This window comes from Nesoenas mayeri (genome assembly GCF_963082525.1).
Source record: "Nesoenas mayeri genome assembly, chromosome: 4".
NCBI lineage: Eukaryota > Metazoa > Chordata > Aves > Columbiformes > Columbidae > Nesoenas > Nesoenas mayeri.
Window position 1 is genome coordinate 27,072,129 of NC_137540.1, and position 27,789 is coordinate 27,099,917.

Consider the following 27,789-nt stretch of genomic DNA (forward strand, 5'->3'; position numbering starts at 1 on the left):
TCCCACTCCCAGGCGTGTGCCCAGCCTTTTCCAGAGGTATTTCATAGAATCATAGAATCATTCAGGATCATCAAGTCCAACCATAACCTAACCTAACTCCAGCACTAAACCACGTCCCTAAGAACCTCATCTAAACACTTTGCAAGGGAAATCTGTTGCCCCTGGAACAAAAGGCTCAGTAAGGCAAAGGCAAGTTTCTTACCCAGCTTACTGAAAGGAGGGGAAAATAATGAAAATTATTAATTACGGGGCTTCCTTGGTATAATAATTTTGTATGCCCTGCTCATTCCTACTCAATACTACAGTGTTAGATTCCTTTAATCCATTAAACAGGTACATTCATGGTACAAAACAAATGAAGTGGAACAATTTTGGACAGGACTGGCTTGTTGCAGTGTGCTAATGCACATGTGCCATCAAGTGGTGCAGCAAGAAGGAACCTGGCAAAGAGTTTCAGCTGATTACAGCAGATCTGGTGTCTCCCAAAGTCACCTTCCAACCATAAATAACAAGTGACAAATATTGATGTGCCACCATAACACTGGGTGGCAAAGAGCTCTGTGACTGCAGTTATGGCACAGAGCTACAGGGGCAAATGTCTATTAATTCAAAGGGCTTTGAGGCACTTATAACAGGCTTATATAAAAAAACCCCAACTTTTTAAAAGTCTGCCCAAGTCCCTAATTACACAGCGTGGTGCATGTCCCACATTAGAGAACACAGCAGCTCTTGAATGAGCCTTCTGAGGAGCTGGGGAGCAGCATGACTGGTTCAGACATGGGATGATGATTTGGGTGCAGCTCCATTAAACCCGGAAGGGAAAGTGCTGCTGTCTTTCTATGATTTTATAACATGATTTGGGAGCCGCTGGCAGTGCCTGGTTTGTGACAGACTTGTACCCTGATGCAGGGACACCAGGAGACTCACCATCCTGCTCCTCACATTCCTTTCAGCCATGCTTGAGCTGAGGAGTTCAGCTCCAAAATGTCTGACTGAGGTCAGGGATACAAAGGGACTAATTTAGAGAATCCCTGCTGGGGATTTCTTCGGGACCAACACATCATCTGCCACCAAAGTACCTCAGTACCTCAAACGTGAATACATCAATCCCTGTGTTACTGAGAGGAAATGTTTTACTGCCTTTTTTTTTTTTTTTATACATCCAGGTAACTTGAGCACATACAAGGTTGTATTTGAAGAGTCTGGCATATTTTTACCTCTTCTATTTCTATTTCTATTTCTATTTCTATTTCTATTTCTATTTCTATTTCTATTTCTATTTCTATTTCTGTTATTTCTGTTTCTATTTCTATTATTTCTATTTCTATTATTTCTGTTTCTATTTATATAGCACTTATGTGTTACTGCTGCATTTTCACTTCTGGTGAAGCTGAACAGCAGATATTCCCCCCTGGCAATCACACTTGTTCTAGATTTTCAGCGTTTGCTTGATGCAGCTGAGATGAATGCAGCACAATTTTCATTCTCTCTTTTTTTTCCCCCATTCTAATTAGAACTTTCCAGTATATGCTGAATGAAACAGAAAAACTCTGAGAAAGATAATTTAATATTTTAATATAGCCCTGCACGATAAATAACAATAAGAGTCTGCTTGGATTCTTTAAAATGACTGAGACAAAGTTACCTTCTAGACACAGCCTGAATTGCTCTTATGGTGACCTTTCACTTCACTCTCAGACAATTTTTTCCCTGGATATTGGCCAATGCCAAGCACATGCCCACTTGCCTCCTTCTTTTGATAAAAAAAGGTAGTGGGAAAAAAAAAATAGTTGTGTGGTTAGCAGGTAATTGCAGCTGTGTTGAAGCAAACATTTGAAATAACAGAACTGCAAAATGTCAAGGAAAAACAACAATATGAGCAATAACTGAAAGATTGTTTGGAGAGTATAAAGGGGGCCCTAATCTACTCCTTGGGGAGTATTTGTTAATACCACCATTCCGAAATATCCAGGAGCTCTTTTCTCCTTATTATCAGCATTTACCGGGGTCAGAGATAAATGAAGTAGGAAAGCAGAGGAAGAGGGGAAATACCCATTTGATTAGTTTGAAACACAGTGATAAAATGGCTTTGTATTAAGACAAGCAGAGTAGTATTAATATTGTCTGGTTTTGTGCTTGCTGGAGGATTCTGAAAAGTCTGCTCTCTTTTCTTCTTTTTAAAAGTATAATTCTTAACAATGCCTCTCACTGAAAAGCAAATAACATATGATACCCGTAATGGATTTGAAAATTAATTATATTTAAAAAAAAAAAAAATCTAAGGATTGATTTAAAGATCACAACAGTCTTACCCCTTTAAATGCCGGAACCAAAGAAATTAAGAGCAGAAAAGACCACCAAGTAAAACAAAGACCAGAAAATACGCACACATATCCTCCCCCCACCCCTGATCAGGCCAAATTACCTGCATTATCATTTTTGCAGCCACAGATGGGAGAGGGCCTAATATTAATTACTGGTGGAATTAAGTGACTAGTTGTGCAGAGAAAAGCAAAGGTGTATCTTCACAGCCCAAACTGAAATAAAAAAGCTCCTGTAGCTCTTTATCAGACTGATACAGATTTTAAAAGTCCATCTATCAGCTCATATAGAGATGTCACTCTTGGGGTGACACCTCTCCGGAGAATTGTAATAAATGAGAATCTCCGTGAAGTCACCAATAACCTATAAGCTCATTTTTAGGTATCCTCCATGCTCCCTATGGCAAACTAGATAAAATGTTTATTTACACAAATTTGCTTTTCCTCTTGTTCCGTTTTAATTCTGATCACAGTATCACAGTATGTTTGGGATTGGAAGGGACCTCAAAAGATCATCTAGTCCAATCCCCCTGCTGGATACCTTGAATTTTTGTGTTATAGAATTTTCATTCAAAGATTTCCATGCCTTTTTTCAAGCATTAGCCAGAAAAGCCTGGAGATGCTTTGACAATACAGGTAAGAATTTCTCCTATTTTATGCAACTGAGGTGGGCAACACAATTCAAGTTAAAATAAGAGCTTAGTAAGTTATAGCACTTTTGACTACTGTATCCCACTTCTAATTAAAACAAAACAACACAAATACCTTCTATGACATACTGCTCTTCCCTCCAAAGTGTATAGCAAATACAGGTATGAATTATTCCTAGGCCAGATTAAGTTGGTGATCTTCAGCATTTTGCTTCAATGGTGATGAATTTTTACCCTCTGATGATTTTTATCATCTTCTTTGACTCTTTGCAGAGTCAAATACCTGTGTAGATGTCCCTCTCTCCTTGCAATGAGCTGGATTATGGAAAAAATCACGAGAGAAAAGTCACTCATACAGACGAGCATGAAAAAAGTGGTGATAACGGTTTTTCACAAAAAGTATTTTCTTTAATACAGAAAGTACTTTTTTTTTTTACTTTTTTTTTTTCTCTAGGTGACATAAATGATCCTCTAGATTTTTCATCTGAAAACTTTTGATTTACCAAAAAAATGAATATGTAAGTGTTGCTCAGCCTCCCCACTGCATCCTGCTTTCTCCAGTTCAGCCCAGTACCACTGTCTCATGCCCTGTAAACCCTGTGTAGTTCATCTGATATCTGCACAAACACGATACAGATGTACTTAACCTCATGTGACACAGTGTGTAGGAGTAGAGTATGCCAGTCCTCATCATAATAATTGTGTCTTAAGTGGTTTGGGGATTTTTCCGTCTTTTTTCCTCCAGCATCCTCAGCCAGCAGCCCAGCAGCTCCATTGCTACTCTTCTTCCCATCCAGGGACAAAAATAGCGAAGGAGCTTAAAACCACACAGACTTGTTTATGAAGCTTAAAACCACATGGACACACTCATCCTCATGTGGCAGTAAGTGCTGTTGGTTTGTGGTGTCATAAAATCAGTGTCTTTGCTGCTGGAGCAAAAATAGCATAAATAAGGAGAAAAATCACCTCAAGTTTTTTAAAGGGAAAAATACTGGTTTCATACATAATTATTTTATGGCAGAGGTGCATGTAAAGGGTGCCCCTCCTAAACCAGACTTTGGGATGCCCTGTTTCCTTAAGCAGGACTGAGAAGCGTAATCCATCGCTTTTGGGGTGTCCCAGGCTGGGGGTGACACAGAAATGAGCAGAAGGGTTGAATCTCTCAGTTAAAAAAAAGCTTTTTGGAGGTGACTGATGTCCATTAAAGTCCTGTTTGGGTGAAAACTCCAAGCTCCAAGGAACGGCTGGTTCTAGGTTCTGCGGCCCTGGGCCCCTTCAAGCAGACCTCACTTCTGCTGTGTCTCCACCTTTCCAAAGCTTTTTAATTACCTTTTTCCTTTTAATTGTGTCACCTAGTGTGATACCTACAGAATTATCCCAAACATTTCTGTTTAGGAATGATCAGAGGCATGACAAAAAATAAAGCTCGAGGATACTGTAACCCACCTGTTGCTAGAATTAAACTTCTTCATTTGCAATGGTTATTACATGTACAGGTGTCATGCAACTCAGGTTACATTTGCCATGCTGCCTTAAGAACTGAAATCTGGCAGTTCTTTCTCGGTTTGCATCTTTTTCTTCCTAAGGAAGATGCACATTAAGAAGACTTCAAAACGCTATGGGAATAGAAATACTGAGCATCATTTCGAGGGACGTGGATGGTGCTGAGGTGCTGACCTGGCATTCCCCACCTGTGGATGGACCAGCCAAGGGCAGCTCCATTGTTTTTTCAGGAGATTCTCATGAATTAAGTTTGGTCAAGGTGTTCAAACAGATGTCCCCAGCCTCCCCTGCAGAGCATCCCCCAGCTGGTTGGTAATGGAGGCAAGAGCCCTTGGCAACTGTAATTCTTGCTTTTTAGCCCTCCCATTTCAATGTTCACATGCAACTCCATGCAAAAGAGGAACTGTCATATTAGTCTCATGTTGGCAGTGGAAATGGCAGGATCCTTTCCACGCTGGGCTCTCAGTGGTCCCTGCTGAGGGACAACAGAAAGTCCTGAGGACCTTTGAGGGGGTGTTTAAATAGCATATTGGGCTTTCAGGGGCTCGAGTACAAGCAAAAGCCCAAATATGACTGGCAGCCTCAGTTATCTGTGTTAGGTTTGAAAGAAGAATGATTAGCAAGGCTTATTGTGGACTGAAGCACCGAAGATTTCTGCTGGGCTTGCCACAGGCTGTTCTCAGGCACATGAGAGGAGGAACCGGGGTTAATTCAAAGATCATCGCTCCATTTTAATCACAGTGACTTCACCTCCTCAGTTCGTATATTGGGATGGCATCTGGTTAGTATTTTTTCTCCTTTTAAATGACAACTTTAGTCACTTTATTTTAAGACGTATTTTAGAGAGTTTATGAGGTTTGTCCTGTACTTCACAGCCAGAGAAACTGTCAGAGTATCTAAAAAAAAAAGGCCAGGGACACAACGAGGAGCGAGTGGCCACAGAACCTCCTTTTTGGAGGAAACAGGGCAAAAAAGCAGCAGGAAGCGGAGCCCCGGCTGTCCCGGGCGAGTCCTCGGCGAGGGAACCGAGGGGGCCAGGAGCGAATGGTGGAACTCGGGGAGACGCTGCGGTTCGGGGCCGGGGGGGTCCCCTGGGCGCTGCCGCCCCCTACCCCACCGTGCGGCTTCTGGGACCCAGAGCCGGGACCGGCGGCGTCCGGATCCTGTCCTGGCAACTCGCTGCTGCGGGACTGGCTTGGGGACCCGGCCCGTCCTCGGCTGTCCCATGGGGCTCGCGGGGACCGGCTGGTGTCCCCTGGCTGAGGCAGAGCCGAGGAGCTGACGGACCCCTCGGCTGGTACGGGGGCCGTGAGGAGGGACACCGGGGACCCCTGGGAGGCTCTGCCTGCTCCGACTTTGTGCTATCCTGAGCGCGGGAACGGGCCGACACCAGGACCACCGGAGAGGCGCGGGGGACAGCGGAACCCTCCGCCGAGCACAACCGGGCAAGGACGCCCCGAAGCTCCGCGAGGAGGGATGCCCGGCCCGCCCTGCCCGCGGGGAATCGCTCTCATCTTGGGGAGACACAGAAACCCGCGGGGGCCGGAGAGCCGGGCTCAAGGGGGCCGATCAGTGCCCTCCTGCCGGGGTTTGCCCGCAGGGGCCGGGGCGGTGCTGGGCGGGCGGGCGCTAGGACCCTGCGGCCGACGGGTCGAACCCCTCTGACCACGGCCCCGCTCCGCCACGGCCCCTAAACTCCGCCCCAAGAGAGCCTCCTCCCGCCGGGCGGCGCTCAGGGCGCATGCGCGGGGCGAAAAGTTTAGTCCCCTGGCGGCCGCCATCCCCGCTTCCTTTCATTCTTTTCTGCGGCGCAGGGGCGGGCGGAGCTGGGTCCTAGGGCGTGGCTGCGGCCCCGTGGTGCAGTGGCGGCCCCGCGGGCGGGGAGACCGGCCCGGTCCTTCGCCGGGAGCGGAGGCGGGAGGGCAAGTGCAGGCGGTGCCCGAGCGGCTCCACGGAGCAGCAGCGCCGGGGCGGGGGGCGCCGGGGATGAATAGAGCCCGCAGGACTGGAGCCCGGCGCTCACCCTTCCCGCCCGAGCCGCCCGCGGCCACACGGAGCCCAACACCACACGCGTGTTCGGTAGAGGGCTGTGAAGTCCATAGGTGCTCGTGGAACTGGAGCTCCGTGTCCCGGTGCTGGGGTTAAGCAGCACCGAGCGAGCCAGGCATTTCTTAGACCTGAGAACGGGGCCCAAGCGCTGCGTTGTTGAGGTTGGGAAAGGAGCTCCTGGGCCTGGAGCAGAGCTCAAGGACTGGGCTTTCGGCTCAGGAACAGAGACCCAGTCACTGTTCCTGGGCTCAAACCTTGGGGCCAGGTTGCCCAATTGGGTAGGGGATGGGAGGGCGTTGGGAGGGAGGTGGGCAGAAGCAGGTGGCTGGAGCGGGGTGGGCAGCAGGCAGGGGGACCCCCTCCAGAGTGGGGCGTCTGGTCAGCCTGGCCACTGAATCTTTGGATGCTGGCATGCACCAGGCTGAATTAAGTGTTTGACTTAGTTTCTGGCATAAAAAGTTATTTCCCCCCCTTTTTATTCAGAGAATATTCAACTACTGGACTAGTTATTATTTAGTTCATATTTCACAGAATCACAGAACATTAGGGACTGGAAGACACCTCAAAAGATCATACAATCCCCCTGCCGGAGCAGGAACACCTAGATGAGGTTACATAGGAATGTGTCAGGCAGGTTTTGAATGTCTCCAGAGAAGGAGACTCCACAACCCCCCTGGGCAGCTGTTTCCAGTGTTCTGATACCCTCACTGAGAAGAAGTTTCTTCTCAAATTTAAGTGGAACCTCTTGTGTTCCAGTCTGAGCCCATTACCCCTCGTCCTACCACTGGCTGTCACCAAGAAGAGCCTGGCTCCATCCTTGTGATAGTCACCTTTTATATATTTCTAAACATTAATAAGGTCACCCCTCAGTCTCCTCCAAGCTAAAGAGCCCCAGCTCCCTCAGCCTTTCCTCATAAGGGAGCTGCTCCACTCCCTTAATCATCTTTGTTGCCCTATTTATTCAATGTTTGACAGTTCATATGGAATTTGTGACAGTGATTGATTTATGATCTGGCCAATGGCCAAGCTCATCGTAATAAGCACAAACTGAAAAGAGCTGGAGCTGCATAACAACTGGAACCAGAAGGAGCTGGAGCTGAAGAGGAGCTGGAACCATCCTTGAACTGGAGCCTTAAACAAGCCTGAAGCATCCACAGGCTGGAGCTGCCCATGAGCTGGACCTGAAAGAAACCAGAGCAGTGAAACTGGTACAGAGAAGAACTAGAGCCAAAACTAAACTGGAGCCTCCTACAAGCTTCATGTGAACCAAATGAGGGCACAAACCAAATAAAAGGGTACACAACAAATAAACTGGTGCACACACCAATACAGGGGCACACACCAAAACACAATAGGTGTATAAACCCAAAAAACACGGGTGCAAAACCAACAAAAACAGGGGCACAAACCAAAAAACAAGAGGTGCAAAACCAAAAAAAACACAGGTGCACAAACCCAAAAACCAAGGGTGCAAAACCCAAAAAAACACGAGCACACAAGCCACCAAAAAACAAATGCAAATCCTCACAAAAAGGAGCACAGACTAGTCCCACAAACCGAGCTGGGGCAGAAACAACCGGGGCCCCCAACAGCCTCAGCGGTGTCAGCGGATCTGGGCCGGACTGCCCCAGTGCCCGCTCCGGCCTCCCCGGACACACCCCCAGCCCGGGCCCGGCTCACAGGGGGCTGCAGGGATGGGAACCGCGGCCCCGTCCCTGCACCCCTAACAGCCTGCAGCCCTGCCGGGAGACCGGACACCCCTTTCGGGCCTGCAGCATGTCAAGGGGCGAAATCCCGAGCGCAGACCCGCCTGCCTGAGTCTTATACTGTTTTCTTTGAAGAAAAAACACTGCTTTAAAAAATTGCTATAAACAGACATACATCCAATACAGAGAAAGATACAGGTCCTACAATGCCCCTCACAACTTGCAAAATGCTTAAAATTAAAATCCCAAGAACAGTGAAAGCCAAGGAGATCTGGGGACTACAGGAAGGAGGGGTGGTTTTATTGTTTGTTTTGGCATCCACGGGGTCAGCCTCCCAGCTTCGGACGTGCTCACCGGGCACGTCCTCCCCGCCGGTGGCCCCCGGTGCTCGCCGCCTCGGGCCCGAGCTCCAGGCCCGGGGCCGGGATGAGCCTCCGCTCCCGCGGCAGCACTCGGGAGCTGAAAAAAAGGCGCTTCGGTCCAAGCCCGGCTCCGCGAAGGGCTCGCAGCTGCCCCACGACCCCACCGGGGCAGCCCAAGGGCTGAGCGCCAGTGGAAAGCAGTTCCCCCAGCAGCAGCTCCTGCAGTCACCGCTCCTCCGGCTGCGGCAGAGCCAGTGCCGGGCCGAGGGATTTGTCCTCCTGGCAGCCGCTGCGGACAAAAGCCGGGGAGAGGAAACCGGAGGACGGAAAACAAAGACTGATCACCAGGCTGCTTAAAGCGGCCGGGAGACAGTGCCGCCCGCGGTTCCGCCCGCCGGCTGCATTCGCCCCGCGCCGGGGCCATGAGACCCACGGCCAGATACGCTCCAAAAAAACGAACCGCCCGGTCCCGGTGCAGCTACAGCCGGTTCCCAGCACAGCGGTGTTATAGTTGTAACTAAGTTTTGTAAACTATATCCAAGATTCTTACCTTATCTTGAGGCTTTGCAGGTTGTATACAAAAAGAGAACTGAAAGTTAGTCCTCAGTTAGTCCTTATCTTATCTTATCTTGAAAGGATAGGATGTGCTGAGAATGCACATCTAAGAAATCCAATAATTTTACATGATTTCACAATGAATATAGGAATAGTGCGCATGTGCAGTGACAAAAGGTGAAAAGTACACGGGTGAAGAAGACTCCTTACTTCATCTTGAAGAACCCCTGAACGACCACCAGAGGACACTGCGCATGCTTAGAGTAGTTCCAAGGTGTTGCAACTGATATTGTCAAATAGTTGTGTAATCTGATACACAATACATACGCAATACATACGTTGTAACCCTAATGAATATGTATGTAACCAAGTTGTATAAATGTAGTGGAGTTCGAATCAGTGGTCGAAGCCAGCTTTGGGTGCGAACCCCTGGTTTCCCAGCGCTGAAATAAAAGCACCGCATATAACTACGTCCGTGGTTATGTGTCTCGTTTGCTAACAGCAGCACCCCCGCACCGGCCCCGAGCCGGTTCTCGAGGACCCCGGGCCGGGCAGAGTCCCCGCCGAGCAGAACCCGGCAGCCGGGACCCCATTCCCCGCCATCCCCGCTACCGCCTCTGTGCATCCTCCCGCCGTAGCAGCGGCCCCGGGCGGGGGGTTTGAAGTCCCGGGATGGCCGCGCACCTGCCGCCGCCGAGTCACGTGACTGCGGGTTCAGCGCCCCGCACAGTGACGCCGCCTGGCGGACACGGAGCGGCAGCGCGGGGCAGAGCGGGGCGGCAGCGGTGACACTATCGTGGCGCCCGGGCGCGACCCGCCAGGCGTCGTCTGCTACATCCCGGCTGCCCTCGCCCCCGTCATGGTAGATCACGTCCAGGATCTCACTCAGCCACGTTGTACCTGTGGCACAGGGACTACATTGCAAGGGGCTGGCGTCACCCCCGTTCCCAACCTTGCACCCCCTCCCCAGAGGCCTCTCACCTGATTTGGAGTAGGTGGCAATAAGCAGGTCATCTGGCTGGGCTTGGAAAGCCTCCACCTGTGGCCAGCCCTCCACAAAGTACTTGTAGAGGGGGATGCCGTGGAGTCTGCTCAGCTCCTCTCTGACCATGTCCTCCCTCCCCATGGCCCATGGTGGCTCCTCCCTGGTGGCAATGAGAGCGGTGACAGCACTGTCTGAACCATGCAACAGGAGGTACACAAGATCCTGCGTTTCCTGGGCAAGGAGGTGGCAGAGGGGACAGTGGTGAGGGTCCTCCACCGCAGCTCCTTCCAAGAGATGAGGAAGAGCCCTGCTGCCAACTATGAAACCATGCCCACCTTCCTGATGAACCACAGCCTTTCCCCCTTCCTCCGGAAAGCTGGGGTTTGGACAGCGACAGAGGCATCCCTGGACTGTCTTGCAGCCCCATTCCACAGCTGCAAATACTTTGGGGGTGTCAGGGTTATCCCCTGCTTGCTTTTTCACCTCCAGGAATCTCCAGGGACTGGCAGAACCACTTCATGATGGCCCAGAACGAGCATTTCAACCAGCACTACCGGCAGCACATGGTGGGTTCTGACCTCCATTTCCAGGTGGAGGTGTGAGGGGGCTTGTGTCTCCTCAAATCTGGGGGGGCTCTGCTTCTCACTGCTCCCCCAATGGAGTATCCTCACACCGATTCGCTTTTCTCCCTGCAATAAATTGGGATAACTGAAGGGCAAGCCATTGCTTGTGGGGAAGGGTGGGGGACTGAACACCCCCCAAATCCTGGGCAGCGGTTGGGGACATCCCCATGCACGTTGGGTGGGAGGGTGGGTGCACACATCAGATTTCTTATCTGGTTCTGCATTACCTGGGGTGGGCATCCTCTTAAAAAGCCACTGCTGGCCTGAGAAGCCTCAGGCCACCAAGGCATCTGGAGGGAACAAAGTTCATTGAGAAGTGGAAAAATTCCAAAGCACCAGCAAACCCTCTGCTCCAAGTATCTCCTGTGCACAGGAGCCTTTGTGCATCCGCGTTTCTTTACAGGGCAGGCAGTGACCAGGCTTGCCCCAAACTCTGCACCCAGGACAGAGCACATCAGCCTGTGTTTTTTTGGAGCAAAGGCAAAGAGAAACACCTCCCCACTGGCATTATCACCATCCTTGCCTGATGGATAACTCACCCTGCTACCTCCCTGTCAAGCCCTTCCTCAGAGATGGCTGAAGCAAACCTGTCCCTGTACCATTGGCACCAAGGATTTGCACTTTAAGCCCCAAATTGCCCTTGTTACACCTCATTTTTCCAGCCTGTTCTTTGAGTGGAAGCTTTCCAGTAAGGCAGTCTTGTGGGGTTGTTTCATCCCCAAAGAGATATGACCTGGATCCGACTGCTAAACCCTTTCCACACATTTATTTAAGTGCTGATGGGTGTCTCTGAGCTTCCACAGCTCCCGACTTTGCTCAAAATGGAGCTTTTTCCAAAAAATCCCTGTGTGGGGTTGGCACATGCAGCCTGTTTTTCCTGGCCGATGACAGACAGGAAGGGAGGGCATGTCCCTGCAAGCAAAACACCTGACACAACATGTCCCACATCACAGGGAAATTTGCCCCAGGGACAAATCAGGGATGTTTTCCCCAAGTTTGCAAACAGGCGAGCTGTTCCCCCTTCCTGGCTACCATGCCTCCTGCTCCTGTGCACCCCCAAAGCAGGAAGCAGTTAAGAAACATTCAACCACCACCTCGCTTTTAAACCCTTTTCCTGGCAGCACAAGATCTGTTGTGTTTGTTTTTTTACAATCCTGCAAACTTTGGACCTGTATTTGAGTGCCCTGAGTAGGGGGGGCGGGGGGGGGGTGTCACCAAAACCTCACCCCCACATCCTGCTAGCAAGCCGCACACTGCTGTGAGGAGCTGGGGACATCCATGTGGGTGGCACCCGGATGGGGACAGGGTGACGTTGAAACCCCCCAGGACGTGGGTTGGGATTTTCTCCCTGTAATCTGATCCATGGTCCTTTCCAGTGCTGGGACCGGGGTTGACTTGGCTCCCTTCCCTAATGACGAGCGTCCCCAGGCACCTCCCCAGGCACCTCCCCACGCCTCCATCTTCCGCACAAGCAAAGCTTTACCTCCTTCCTGCCAGAGCGCCCGAGGAAGAAGCAGGTAGTGGGGAGATCCCAGCCACGGTTTGGGGCTCAGCACCCCAAAAGTGAAGGGTCTGTATGTGCGACATGGGGGGACACGGGGTGGGGGGGGGGGCTTGGAGGAGCCCAAGCAAGGCTTCCCCATGCTGCTGTGCAACAGAGGCCTGAGCAAAAAAAAAAAGTAGGGGGGGACGGGGGACTGAGTGTCCATGCCAGAGTCCAAGGGTGGTGGAGGTGGCAACGGTGGCGGCTGGCTGTGCCCATCCCTGGCCATGTCAGGAGCACCCCAGGCGCCAGAGTCCAGGGTCACCTGGGTTTTATCTTGCTGTCTGAGTCACATTGCTCCTACAGGGACCTGCCCTTAAAGCTGCCTCCCTTCTACCCTGAAAGCTCAAGATGAAGCTCAGGCAGGGTACATTTTGAGCCCCTTTTTGTGCAATCCTGGAACAGTCCCCCTGGCGGGAAGTTGTTCAGAAAGCAGTCCAAAACTCTAGTCAGCAAAGCCCCAGTGAACTTTTACACCCAAGGAATGGTGCTGCTGGCTGGGTATGGGAAGCTGCCCACTGCCTGCACTGACCTGAAGCCCCTTGGGCCAGCCATGCCCCCTCATGCTCTCTGTACCCCCAGCTGACCCCCAAAATCCCTGCAGGAGGCAGGTGCCACCTCTCAGGATATCAGAAAACAGGGGATGGTTTTCTTCCCCTTGGCCAGGAGAGGTGGGCTGAGCAAGGATTTTGGGGACCCCCTGGGGATGAGGTGGTCCCGTGATGCTTGCCAGCCCCCCTGCAACAAGTCCCAATCAAAAGCAGGATGGCGGATTTGAGCCCCTACCTGCGGCAGCCCTGGCGCACAGTGCACGGCATTCCCATGGTCTGCGCATTTGCTCTGGGATGGGAGCGGATTGACACCTTCCAGAGCCGTCCTGAGGACATTGTGGTGGTCACCTTCCCCAAATCTGGTGAGTGTCCCAGCCTGGGATATGGGGATGTTCCTCCAGTGCCTGTGATGGGGCTCTGGTGAGAACAGTGCTGGCTGGACACCAGGCTTCTTGCCAGGCACCACCTGGCTTTGTGAGATCGTGGACATGATCCTGCAAGGAGGTGACCCTGAAAAATGCAAGCGGGACCTCATCTTGAACCGGGTGCCCATGCTGGAGTTCGCCGCCCCTGGGGAAATGCCAGCAGGTAGCAGAGGGGATGTGGTACAGGGCAGAGAGTGCTGGATGGGGACGAAGCTTGGGATTTGGGGTTGGGGGCATCCCGCTGGCAGCAGGAGGAACCTCCTTTGCAGGCACAGAGCTGCTGGACACCATGGCATCCCCTCGCATCATCAAGACTCACATCCCAGCTCACATCTTGCCCAAATCCTTCTGGGAAAATCGCTGCAAGGTAATGGGTTGGAGGGGACACACCTGGAGGGACCCAGCAGAGATAAAGGGGTGACTTGCCCTGGGGCAACTTTGCGAGTCCCCACGTGTCACTGAGCCCTCTGCAGATGATCTATGTGGGGCGTAATGCCAAGGATGTGGCCGTCTCCTTCTACCACTTTGACCTGATGAACAAGTTGCACCCCCACCCTGGGACGTGGGACCAGTACCTGGAGGAGTTCATGGCCGGCAGAGGTGAGACAGGGCACCTGGGGTGCAGGTGGGGACCCTGTGGATGCTGTCACCCAGTGACTCCCCGCTGGGTACTCTCTCCATACAGTGGCATTTGGTTCCTGGTACGACCATGTCAAGGGCTACTGGGAGAGGAGGAAGGATCACCCCATACTCTACCTTTTCTATGAGGACTTGAAGGAGGTAGGGGACTGAGTTGGTTGGTGATGTGGGGTCTAGGGCATGATGCGGGGATGAGCATCAGCCTCTGTCCCACAGGACCCCCGCCAGGAGATCGCCAAGGTAGCCCAGTTCCTGGGGAAGGAGCTGCCGGAGGCAGCACTTGACGCCATCACCCGACACACCTCCTTCAAAGCCATGCAGGACAACCCCACCACCAACTACACCATGGTGCCCACACACCTCATGGATGTGGGCATCTCCCCCTTCATGCGCAAAGGTGAGTGACCCCAGGGTCCTGTCCCATCGTGTCCCCTCGATCCCCACTGAACCCCATCTCGCCCGGCCCCAGGCACCACAGGGGACTGGAAGAACCACTTCACTGTGGCCCAGAGCGAGCGCTTCGACCAGGACTACACGCAGAAGATGGCAGGGACCGACCTGTGCTTCCGAACCCAGATCTGAGACAGCGTCACCTGGCACCCTCAGATCCGATCCAAACTGTGCCAATGGCACCACCGCCATGCCAGGGGCTCCTTTCCATCCCCTGGAACTGCTGCAGAGAAATAAAACGTCCTCCCTGTCCCCTCTGAGTGATGCTCAGTGCCCTGTGCCTGCTCTGACCCCCACCTAGGGCTGCTGGCCTCTCCTCAGTTGGTGTCACCACACGTCCCCAGGGAGATCACCCTGTCGAGGGTTTAGATTGCGGGGTGACAATAAAACCCTGGCAGATGTATTGTTAACCTCCTCTCCCCCACACTTCCCTCTTTTGCCCCTCCCTCTCCCCCCTTCCCACTCAGGACAGGCGACTGGGAGGAAAGGAAGGACAGAGAGAAGAGAGTTGGAAAAATTAACAGTGTTTTACTAATGCTACTAATAAAAGAATAGAGAAAATAATACAAAATATACAAAACCAATCTTGAAAGTCTCAGCAACTGCAGAGCCGACACCCAATGTCATGGATTAGACTCTGCAGCCAACCGGAGCTGGATTCAGTCTCTCACTAGGCCTCAGTTCGCAGGGACGACCAGCAAGGTCCTCTCCTAATGTCGGCCATAAGCAGAAGGGAAAAAGGGAAAGGGCCGAGATCCTCATGATCTCCCACTTTTGTATGAAGTATTCACGTGAACGGAATGTTATACACATTTGGTGAGTTTCTTGGTCACTTGTTTCTCGTTGTCCCTCTCGCGAGATGTCCATCCGTGCTTATCAATAACTTTGCATTCCATTGCTAGGTTTACCAAAACATGTATCTGGTTCTCCAGGAAAATGCAGCTAATATGAAGGCTTTAGCTGACAGGTAAATTCACTAAAAGAGAAACTTGTTTTTTAACAAAACCAGGACACCCCCCCAGCACTTCGTGGGATAGCAGAGGATTTTGGCAAAACTGTGTGCAGGGAAGGCACCAGCAGGATGCAGGCAACAAGAGGTGGCCTCCCCATCCCCAGGTGGGGGGACATGGGATGGGACACAGAGGATAGGGAGTCGGGGGGCTAGTGGGGCCAGACTGGTGGGTCCCAGCCTTACCAGGAGGTCAGTGATCAATAGGTTGTCCCCAACGCTTGCTCCTCCCTCCTGGCACACAGCAGCCCCGGCAAACACTGCTCTGGCCACCCAGCCTCTTCCCTTCCTTCTCCTCCTGGGAACAGCCACCGTGGGCTCTGTGTCTCCCCGTCCTCCCACTGTCACCTCCCAGTTTCACCCACTGGTGTCACCCTTCTGGCACAGAGCGTCATAGCATTCGGTGAGGTGGGTGCCCTGGAGCTGCTGCCTTGGGGAGTGGAGCTGAGTGGGTGGGGGAGAGTTTGGGGACCCCCTGGTGACAAGGAAGGGTGACTGGGCTCAGGCTCGCAGGACTGTGGGTTTGGGGGACTTTGGGGTGCAGCTGATACCCCTGAGCCCCTCCCACGGCGGGGGGTGCTGCCATAACCCTGGCAGCTGGTTCCCTGCCCCCCTGGGGTGCTGGGTCAGGAGGGAACGTGCCTGACTTGGATGACACCAGCACTGAACAGACATCCCCAGCCCTTGCTGTGGCACAAGGCGGGGCTCCTGCTGCCCCACCCCTCTCCCCAGTGTTTGGCACAGCAGGAGCCTCTGGTGACCTTGGGTCCCTGCACCAGAGGCGTCACCACTGCTCCCCAGTGCCAGGTGTCTGGGTTGTCCTGGCTGTCAGCCACCCTGGGAAGGCCGGAGTGTGTCCCCCTGCCAGTGGCCCTACGCATGTCCCGGTCTCCGGCAGGATGATGGATTGGGGTAGCCACCTGTGGCAGCCCTGGCACTGTGTGCATGGCATCCCCATGGTTTGTGCCTTCACCAGGCCTGGAAGCAGAGTGGCAGTGGGGCTACAGGCTGCAAAATGGAGTTAAATCCCCTTATTTTGCAAAGTGCTTGGAATTTGGCTGTTAGAACCACAAACACAAAGTGGGGGGTGGGTGTCACCTCAGAGTCTTCCCTACCTGAATGGGTGAGGAAGAAACAAGGAGAGAAAGAGAAGATAAAGAACTGTGATCCCTCCTTAAAAGAAATGTTATTTTAAGTCATAATAGAATGATTACAATGGGTTTCTGGTTCTCTCTCAAATGCTGGGAGCTCCTCTGCATTGCATGTTGCAGTTTCCGTATGTTTCAGTAAAAATAACTCAAGCAGAACTATCTGGTGAGCAGTGGCTTCAGCCACTTCTGTTGTAAAGAAACCACACAGGAAAGTCACTCCTGAGCCAGATGTGATTTCTCTGTGTCCAGTCACTCTGTAATTTTGCTTTCTACAAATCTGCCTTTGAAGCCCTGGCTCTTGTGATGCTCAATACATGCCATAGCACATTGCACCTCCTCCAGGGATTCACTTTTCCTCCACAACTTGCTATTTTAGGGTGGTTGACTCACGTACACAACTTGTTCCTTGGTATTTGTTCCAGGCATTTTCTTCCCTCCCTGAATCCCTTGCACACCTGTTGTTTGTTGCTTCTTGGATATAAATCCAGACCTTCCAACCACCCCCACTTTGCTCCTTAGATATTTGCATTTGGATAAATTGAACATGGATATTTGATTACCCCCTCAAAAAAAAAAAAAAAAAAATCTCTGGTCTGTTAGATGAGTTTTTTATGACAGCTCTTCGGATAGTAGCTCTTGTGTAATGCGAAGGTGCACATAAGGTGCTCTGAGAAGTGTTTTGTTCACTACTGTCAATGAGAATGAGTTGGTTTTGGTTTTTTTAATAGATACATCATTTGGTCCCCACTCAGAGTGCAACCCTAACAATACCTACTCTCAGTGCTCTTGAAACAGCACTTGTTAGCAGCCAAAGAGATGCAATGTAACCAACTAAGGGAGTCTAACATGTCATGCCCCAGAGGTTTGGGGCAGATGTAAAGAACCTGCAGCTGGTTTTGAGGCCAGAAGTGGGATGGTAGGAGTAACTGTGCCCTTGGAAGCCCCATCCAGCACAAGGAGGAATACAACTCAGGTGAAATCCTTGATGCTTACAGTACCAGTGAGCAAGGGGGCTCCCACATCACACGCAGAGGGGTCTAGACCCCCAAGCAGGTGGTACCCGAAGCAGAGGATGTTCCTCCTTCTCTGTCACCACCATCTCACTCCTCCAGCCTTGAAGCATCATGAGCAGCCCCCTCCAAAATCCAAACCATGCCTCCACTGCAAACAGAGGAGTTAAATACAAACTCCTCCTGACAAAACACCTCCAGGGATGAAACGACATCCCTTACAGTCACAAGGGGAAGCCCAAGTCCAAACCTCCCAATCTTGTTTCCAAGAAGTGAAGCGAGGTGCCTTCATTTACCTCCAAGACAGATACACAGAAATGTTCCTCCACACCCGATTAACAGGTGAAACACTTGTGGACCCAGGTACAAACTTCCTACCAAACAGCAAAGCTTTCCTCCTGCAAGACACAGATGTGGCTTAGGACCTTGAGCACACTGCATCTGAATAAGTAAAAATGATTTCTCATCATTTGCCCTGGCCAGAGATCAGCTTTGCTCTGCTTCCAAATTTCTTTAAACCAGAAAGCCAGCAGGGAGCTATGGTGCAGCAGAAGGGTCATGTGCAGTTAGTGGATTCAGCCAAAATGTAGCAGGGATTTCAATTTACTTCTCATTTCTCTGCAGAGCTATGAACACCCAAATGCATTATTGCATGTCTATTTATATTTATTTATAGCATATTATATTTGGACCTGTTTGAGAGGGACCAGAGGAGCCATCGAAACGATTCAAGTCTGAACAGCTCTGCTGGCAGGATAGGTTGAGAGAGTTGGCGGTGTTCAGCCTGGAGAAGAGAAGGCTCCAGGGAGACTTCATTGCAGCCTTTCTGTGCTTAAAAGGGGCTGACAGGAAAGATAGGAACAGACATTTTAGCAGGGCTTGGTGTGGTAGGACAAGGAGTGATGGTTTTCAACTAAAGGAGGGGAAATTTTTTACAGTGAGGGTAGTGAGACACTTGCCCAGGTTGCCCAGAGAGGAGATGGATGCCCCATCCCTGGAGACATCCCAGGCCAGGCTGGACAGGGCTCTGAGCAACCTGATCTGAGTGAAGATGTCGCTGTTCATGGCAGGGGTTGGACTGGATGAACTTTGAAGGTACATTCCTACCAAAACTATTCTATTTTATTTTCCTATATTTATACATTATCACTTGGCTCAGTGTGATAGTGCTGGCCAGTCCCTCAGGGGGACCTCTGCTCCATGACAGCCTGGTCTTTGCACAAATCCTCTGTGGACCAGTTTAACTCCTGGACCATGAACAAACTCATCCAACTCATTATTAGTGAGCTGACCTGGTGCAGGGCAAGGCTTGGCACAGGACCATGAGCAACCCATGGGGAGGTGGAAGGCAGAGTGTGACTGCTCCTTTCCAGGCTGGTGATCCATGAGAAGAGTCCCACCACACTGACATCCTCGCTGTTTGCAGATTTGCTGATCTCTGTAGCACTCAGCTTCCCCTTGTGGGGGTCAGACAGATGCTGGCAAGACAGGGATGTGCCATATCTACAGGCAGATTCAGCAAGTGCCCACCACTGTGCCTTACTCTAGAGCTGGCAGGGACACACTTGGGCAGGAACACATGCCTTGGCCTGGATCCTCTCTCATTTCCTTTTTTTTTTCTTGTGTGTGCCTATGCATTTACACACTGATGTGTCTGTGCAGCATCAGAACAGAAGTGAAGAGAGTTCATCAAGTCTTGAACTGAATCAATAAAACCACATGGAATATCTTCAGCCTAGTCCATGGTGTTTTTGTCCTGCAGCTTCAGGGTAGAGATTTTAAAGTATAATTTAGCTGAGGAGAGTGGTTATGATAAGGCTACTCCAGCTCATTAACTTTTCTACAATTTCCTTATTACCCTTGGGGATTACATGGGAGGAGGCTTTTACTGAGCATGTTGCACATGTACCTCTGCAAAATTGCTCCATCTACTCACTTTTGTTGGTACTTGAGGATGAACCAACCTTCAACATTCAAGACTTTAAAGTCTGCTTTCAGTCCAGAAGCTACTTTTTTGCACTAAGTGAAAAGAAAACCAGAGTCGTTTAGTGCTTCTCAGGGCAAAAGCTTCCCTTTTCTACACTGACACTGGATCGTTGGGGTGCTGGCATCCCAGTTTTCTGGAAGTAACACAGGTGCTGTGTATACCATCATCCCCATTCTGCAAAATTATGTGGAAAACACTAATTTATATCACCTAACTTTTGCACAACTCACCTTAACCTCAAAAAGTCTGTCGTTACTTAACAAGGTTGCATCAGGTCCTGCAGGCATTTTACTTAGTAACACCACCTCTGTGAAATACAGACACCTAACACCATCCAGTTTCTTCAGCCTCACTTTACTCTCCTTTACTGGATTTTCTCCTTTAATCTTCTCAAAATATTTATCTTCTCTGTATTAAGAGTAATCTGAGTATCATCTTTAAAAGCTGGCCACAGAAACCAGATGAATTTAACCCTCTGGTTCCCCTAATAGTTGCTCTGCTTTGTTATGGAGAAATTACTTGCTGAGGGGCTAGGAGCTAAAGCAAAGTTTCCATCTGCCCTGGCCCACATGGAAATGGCCTTTCAATAGTTGCTGGAAAAGCTTTAAGTTTCTTATGGGACTAAGCTAGTTCTATAAACTAAGCAAACTCTAAAAAAAATTAAAAAAAAAAATAAAAAAAACCACAAGAAAAAAAACACAAACAAATTACCCTGAATACAAAGATCTGTGGAGAGATCACAGTGAAACTCCTGGCTGTAGGGCCAAATTACTGATATACTATACCGGGGGAATTGTTTTGAAGTCTGAGAGATTTGGAGGAGTCAGGCTGAATATTACGGACAAAATTTAAAAGCCATGGTGATGCATCTTTAGATTCCTATATTTTCAAGTCATTAAAAACTTGCCTAGATCTCCAGAATCAAGGGCCACACAGGCAGCACAGGTAACACACCAACTTTTGAAAAACCCCACAAAACCAACCACAAGATTTTCTCTTTGTTCTTGTGGACGGTTTATAAACAAGTCTATTATTTAACAAACTTTTATTTTTTTTCCCCAGCTGGGACCCTAGAAGAGGTGAAAAATGTTTTTAAGCAGTCAGATATTGTATTTCTGAGCTACAAGGTGCAAAGTCCTTCTGAGAGTCTGGCTCTATAATATGCTGTAGCATGGGGAAAAACATCTTGACTATTATTCAATTACTGGAGCACAACAAAGCAATGAATAATCCCATAATACCTGCCTCATTGTGGTCATCCCATATTGTATTACTTCCTCCTATTGAAAAACAGGGTGGAATTTATTGAAGCTGCTTCTGCTCAGCACCCAACCTCACCAGAGCTTCCTGGGCACAGAGGACATGAGACACCAAAGACAGAGGTGAACTAGCAAAGCAAATTGCACCTTAAGACTCTGAGCACAACACTGACCTATCTTGGAAGACCCAGCTAGGTAAGAGCTTTTTTTGCTACATTCATCTGCCAAATTGTGCTGGATCAAGTGAACCGTTTCACACCTGGGGTTTAGTTGTCATTTTTGATCCAAGTGGTTAAGAGCTCCTTCCAGGACACCACACCTTACACTCAAGCACTGACTTTCCATGCAAGACCCACACCAGAAGATGTAGAGTTTGCTCCAAAAAGAAATTTCAGCAGCCAGGAGAGCCTCAGATCAGTGTTTAGACCCCCAAACCAAACCCTTAATATGGCCAGGTTGGTGCTCACCTGCCCCAGAGAGCAGCAATGAGCTCCCTGCTTCAGGAGTTGCCCAGGAGTGGCTGGAAACCACCTGCCATATAACAAAACAAAGTATGTATCATTGGCATTATCATCACCCAAACAAAGGATTTGCTGCCTTCTCTCAGCAAGGGGGGACAGGGCTCTGATCTGGGTGAAGATATTCCTGCTCATGACAGGGGTTTGGACTAGATGAGCTTGGAAGGTTCCTTCCAACCCAAACCATTCTATGATTCGGTTTCCAATTGTTTCCAATAGAATACAGGCATTTTAAATTCAGATGTGGTTCATACATTCTCCAGCAAATCTCAGGACATCTCCAATGTAGGCAGCAAGGCCACTTGTTTGCTAATACTTACTAGTAAATCTGCCAGAATTTACTGATGCAATAATTACACAGCAAGAAGAGACTCCCTGGTATTTGCTTTCATTTCCATGATAAGGGTTTTGCTCTTCAGAGTAAAAACTACAAAAGGTATAAAAAATATAAAGGATTAAATTCTTCTCTTGGAAAGCAAGGAGCCTGAAGTCAGTAGGGACTTCTGACATCAGTGCAGATTGCTGCCACCCCTCCACTAGACATGAGGAAGAAATTTTTTACACTGAGGTTCGTGAGACCCTGGCCTAGGTTGCCCAGAGAGGTGGTGGATGCCCCATCCCTGGAGACATCCCAGGCCAGGCTGGATGGGGCTCTGAGCAACCTGATCTGGGTGAAGATGTGCTTGCTCATGGCAGGGGGTTGGACTGGATGAGCTTGGAAGGTCCTTTCCAACCCAAACTATCCTGGGCCTCTACAATTCTACCCAAGGAAAGGAGCTATCTCAGGGGAAAACTAACAAGGTAGAAGGCAAAAAGGGAAAAGTTAACACAAACCATCCTTTTTTGTCCTTTCAGACCCAAAAACAAATGTGGATTTGAAAGACCCTACCTGTGCAGCTGCACACTCTTGCCTTTGCTCAAGGTGCTTGTAAAGAACCATCTGCGCACAGAGGTGGAGCGTTCCCAGTTGGAAAAGGAAACTCCTGGGTTATCTAGCACTTAACCCTACCATGGCCACAAAAGCCACCAGCTCTCAGAAATACCTCCAGCTGCTCCTTCTTCAGGTCACTCTCCTAGGGCCTGTCTCTTGTGGCAAGGTATTGGTCTGGCCAACAGAAGGTAGTCACTGGCTGAACGTGAAGATAATTATACAGGAGCTCATCCACCGTGGGCACAACGTCACCATCCTGGTGTCCAATGCTTCCCTCTTCATTAAACCTGCTGAGGCCACAGAGAAGTTTGAGGTCTATAACGTGCCCTTTGAGACAGACACCGTTGAGAACTTGATCGGGCATGTAGTGGCACTGTGGCTGGATAACAGGCCAACCACCTTGACCTTCTGGCAGTTTTACAAGGAGCTGGGAAAACTATCAAAAAACTGGAACCAGATGAACAGGCTGATGTGCGATGCGGTGGTAACCAACCAAGAGCTGATGGCCCGTCTGCAAGAGTCTGGCTATGACCTGGTGCTGTCAGACCCCGTGACCCCTTGTGGGGAACTTGTGGCTCTCAAGTTGGCCATCCCCTTCATCTACTCACTGCGCTTCTCCCCAGCCTTCACCCTGGAGAGGCACTGTGGGAAGATCCCCACCCCACCGTCCTACACACCTGCAGCCCTGTCTGAGCTCACCGACAGCATGTCATTCAGCCAGAGAATAAAAAACATCTTGTCTTATCACCTGCAAGACTACGTTTTCCAGAGCTACTGGGGAGAATGGGATGTCTACTATAGCAAGGTCCTAGGTAAGCCTTCTGCTGCTTCACTTCTCATTAATCTGGGGCCAGTTCTGTTTAATCTCTTCATCAATAATCAGGACAAGGGGATCAAGTGCCCCCTCAGTAAGTTTGCAGATTACACCAAATTGGGTGGGAGTGTTGATCTGCTGAAGGGCAGGAAGGCCATACAGAGGGATCTGGACCAGCTGAATTGATGGCCTGAGGAGGTCAGTTGCATGAGGTTCAACAAGGCTAAGTGCCGGGTGCTGCACTTGGGTAACAACAACTCCATGAACGCTACAGGCTTGTGGAAGAGCAGCTGGAAAGCTGCCCAGCAGAAACGGTCCTGAGGGCACTGGTCAAGGAATGGCTGAACATGAGCCAGTGTGTGCCCAGGTGGCTAAAAAGGCCAACAGCATCCTGGCTTGTACCAGCACTGGTGTGGCCAGCAGGCCCAGGGCAGTGACTGCCCTGTACTGGGAATTGGTGAAGGTCGAACCTTGAATCCTGGGGTTGGTTTTGGGGCCCTGCAGACATGAAAGACCTTGAGGTACTGGAGTGAGTTCAGAGAAGGGAATGGAGCTGGAGCACAAGTGTGATAGGAGGCAACTGAGGGACCTGGGGGGTTCATCCTGGAGAAAAGGAGGCTGAGGGGAGACCTTCTCACTCTCTGCAACTGCCTGAAAGGAGGTTGGAGTGAGAGGCAGGGGGTGAGTTTCTGCTCCAAAGTAACAAGCAATGGGACAAGAGGAAACAGTCTCCAGTTGCACCAAAGGAAGTTTAGATTGGAAATTGGGAACTATTTCTTACCAGAAGCGGTTGTCAGGCATTGGAACAGGCTGCCCAGGGCAGTGGTGGAGTCACCATCCCTGGAGGGGTTGAACAGATGTGGAGATGAGGTTCTCAGGGACACAGGTTAGTGCCTTGGTTGGGTTAACGGGTGGACTTTGTGATCTTGAGTGTCTTTTCCAACCAACATGACTCTATACAGCCTCAAAACCTGCAGAGGTAGGAAATTGGCAGGGTTGCAAAGTCAAGGTCTGAGGGAGGCCAGCAAGAAATTTGTTGTTTATGTGGAAAACGGAAAGCTGAGCTCAACATTAGCATAGATGCACATGTGCGACGACATCGACACACATGCTTTTGTGGAGAAAAAGGAGAAAATGGAGAAAAAGAAAAATGGAGAAAAAAGAAAATGGAGAAAAAAGAAAAATGGAGAAAAAGGCATACTCACAAGCATATGGAGCCACGGATAGATACAGCAGGTGCTAAGGAACGCAGACTTTCAGGCTTTGTCTTTGCTACTTTATTAGCAGAGCTCCCTTGCATCTGTCCGCATAAGAAATGCGGGTGTTACAAACGCCATTGGACAGTGTGTGTGTCTGAAACCCCATTGGATAGTGTGTGTGTCACAAAGACAATTGGTCAGAGTGTGTATCAGAAACCCCATTGGACAGTGTGTGTTTCACAAACCCCATTGGACAGCTTGTGTTTCTTAAACTCCATTGGACAGTGTGTGTGTCCCAAACCCCATTTGGACAGTGTGTGTTTCACAAAGCCCATTGGACAGCGTGTGTGTGTCACAAACCCCATTAGACAGCGTTTGTGTCTCAACCATAACAGACAATGTGCGTGTCACAAACCCCATTGGACAGCATATGTGTGTCACAAACCCAATTGGACAGAATGTGTGTCACAAACCCCATTGGACCGTGTGTGTTTCACAAACCACATTGGACAGCGTGTGTGTCTAAAACTCCATTGGACAGTGTCTGTGTCAGAAACCCCATTGGTCAGTGTGTGTGTCACAAAGTCCTCTGGACAGTGTGTTTATCTCAAACCCCATTGAACAATATGTGTATCACAAACCCTATTGGACAGTGTGTGTTTCACACAGTCCTCTGAACAGTGTGTGTGTCACAAACCCCATGGGACAGCGTGTGTGTCAAAAACCCTATTGGAGAATGTGTGTGTCACAAACCCCATTGGACAGCCTGTGTGTTTAAAACTCCATTGGACAGTGGGTGTTTCACAAACCCCATTGGACAGTGTGTGTGTCACAAAGTCCACTGGAGAGTGTGTGTGTCGCAAACCCCATTGGACAGCGTGTGTGTCTTAAACCCCATTGCACAGTGTGTGTGTCACAAAACCCATTGGGAAGTGTATGTGTCACAAACACTACTGGACAGCGTGTGTGTCTCAAACCCCATTGGAGAGCGTGTGCGTAAAAAACCCCATTGGACAGCGTGTGTGTGTCAAAAACCCCTTGGACAGTGTGTGTGTCTTAAACCCCATTGGATAACATGTGTGGCTCACAAAGCCAATTGGACAGCGTGGGTTTCACAAAGCCCATTGGATAGTGTTTGTGTCACAAACCTGATTGAACAGCGTGTGTCTCTAAAACTCCATTGGACAGTGTGTGTGTCCCAAACCCCATTTGGACAGTGTGTGTTTCACAAAGCCCATTGGACAGCGTGTGTGTGTCACAAACCCCGTTAGACAGCGTTTGTGTCTCAACCATAGCAGACAATGTGCGTGTCACAAACCCCATTGGACAGTGTATGTGTGTCACAAACCCAATTGGACAGAATGTGTGTCACAAACCCCATTGGACCGTGTGTGTTTCACAAACCACATTGGACAGCGTGTGTGTCTAAAACTCTATTGGACAGTGTCTGTGTCAGAAACCCCATTGGTCAGTGTGTGTGTCACAAAGTCCTCTGGACAGTGTGTTTGTCACAAACCCCAGTGAACAATGTGTGTATCACAAACCCCATTGGACAGTGTGTGTGTCACACAGTCCTCTGGACAGTGTGTGTGTCACAAACCCCATTGGACAGCGTGTGTGTCAAAAACCCTATTGGAGAATGTGTGTGTCACAAACCCCATTGGACAGCCTGTGTGTCTAAAACTCCATTGGACAGTGGGTGTTTCACAAACCCCATTGGACAGTGTGTGTGTCACAAAGTCCACTGGAGAGTGTGTGTGTCGCAAACCCCATTTGAGAGCTTGTGTGTCACAAATCCCATTGGACAGCATGTGTGTGTCAAAATCCCATTGGACAGTGTGTGTATCACAAACCGCATTGGACAGAGTGTGTGTCTCAAATCCCATTGGTCAGCCTGTGTGTCACAAACCCCATTGGATAGTGTGTGTGTAACAAAGCCCTCCGGACAGTGTGTGTTTCACAAACCTCATTGGACAGCATGTGTGTGTCACAAACCCCATTGGACAGCATGTGTGTCTCAACCATATCAGAAAGTGTGTCTGTCAGAAAGCACATTGGACAGGGAGTGTGTCACAAACCCCATTGGACAGCGTGTTTGTCTTAAACACCATAGGGCAGTGCATGGGTCACAAAGCCAATTGAACAGCGTGTGTCTCACAAACCCCATTGGACAGTGTGTGTGTCAAAAACCCCATTGAACAGTGTGTGTGTCACAAACCCCATTGGACAGCGTTTGTGTGTCAGAAATCCCACTGGACAGGGTGAGTGTCTCAAACCTCATTGAACAATTTGTGTGTTCACAAACGCCATTGGAGAGTGTGTGTGTCACTGTCGAGGGTTAAGATTGCGGGGTGACAATAAAAACCTGACAGATGTATTGTTAACCCCTTCTTCTCCCCCACTTCCCCTTTTTTGAACCTCCCTCTCCCCCCTTTCCACTAAGGAGAGGCGATTGGGAGGAAAAGAAGGACAGAGAGAAGAGAGTTGGAAAAAATTAAAGATATTTTACTAATGCTACTAATAAGAATAGAGAAAATAATACAAAATATACAAAACCAATCCTGAAAGTCTCAGCAACTGCAGGGCTGGCACCCAAAGTCCTGGATTAGACTCCACAGCCAACCAGAGCTGGATTCAGTCTCTCACTAGGCCTCAGTTTGCGGGGACGACTAGCAAGGTCCTCTCCTAATGTCGGCCATAGGGAAAAGGAAAAGGAAAAAGGGACAAGATCCTCATGATCTCCCACTTTTATATGAAGTATTCACGTGAACGGAATGTTATACACATTTGGTGAGTTTCTTGGTCACTTGTTTCTCGTAGCCCCTCTCGCGAGATGTCCATCCATGCTTATCAATAAGTTTGCATTCCATTGCATTCCACTCCTTATAATATGCCATTCACTGAATACTTAAACCTTATCAATACAATCTATCACTACTACTATATATATATACACATATGTACATATATACACAGGAGTAATTAATCAGTGGACCATCCTTTAAAAAGTTCATTAAGTTCATTTTGTCACAAGAGTCTCCCAGGGCAGGAAAAATGGTACAAGTGCATTTCATGACCACTGTTTGTGGGTTAAAGACATCAACTTCGAATAAGTTGTCAGACGCCACTCGAAGAAGGCTAGCTCTGGTTTCATCATCACTGTCTTGATCTGAAAGACGCTTATTAAATACTGTTAGTACGACAATTCACATCATGCAGTTCAGTATTGAATATTTTCACCTAAGCTCAAATCCCCTTGAGGTACACACCGAACTTCTCCATCCTTAAGCATCACCCACCAGGTTCTGCCAGGTCCCTGGGCAAAAACAATCCCCCAAATGGGCTTGCCTTTGCCTGAGGCAGGAGTAACCCAGACTGCCTTTCCTAACATGTTTTTCATGTGTACTACAGGGACTTTATCTCCTTCTACAGTCCGTAGAATTTCTGATTGGGCAGGCCCGGCTCGATTGGTTGATCCCCTGGTGTTGACCAACCAAGTGACTTTTGCTAAATGTGAATCCCAGTTTTTAAAGGTTCCACCACCAAGTG

The 27,789-nt window shown here is 49.6% G+C and overlaps 2 protein-coding genes across 2 annotated transcripts in view; both read left to right on the plus strand.

Annotated features, from left to right (window-relative positions):
- Positions 1-13,062: 13,062 nt before the first annotated feature.
- Positions 13,063-14,494, plus strand: SULT1B1 (sulfotransferase family 1B member 1; the record flags this gene model as incomplete). The annotated part of the gene is made up of 7 exons (XM_080343361.1): positions 13,063-13,210; positions 13,308-13,436; positions 13,543-13,640; positions 13,747-13,873; positions 13,959-14,053; positions 14,129-14,309; positions 14,382-14,494. The coding sequence occupies 7 exons, from the start codon at positions 13,063-13,065 to the stop codon at positions 14,492-14,494; spliced, it is 891 nt and encodes a 296-aa protein (XP_080199487.1).
- A 7,812-nt stretch (positions 14,495-22,306) lies between these two features.
- LOC308040024 (UDP-glucuronosyltransferase 2A2-like) overlaps positions 22,307-27,789 on the plus strand; it is a gene marked incomplete at both ends in the record, with an annotated part of 32,011 nt that continues 26,528 nt past the window's right edge. The window contains one exon of the mRNA XM_080343833.1: positions 22,307-23,039. Coding sequence (XP_080199959.1) covers positions 22,307-23,039 — 733 coding nt within the window. The remainder of the gene's footprint in view (positions 23,040-27,789) is intronic.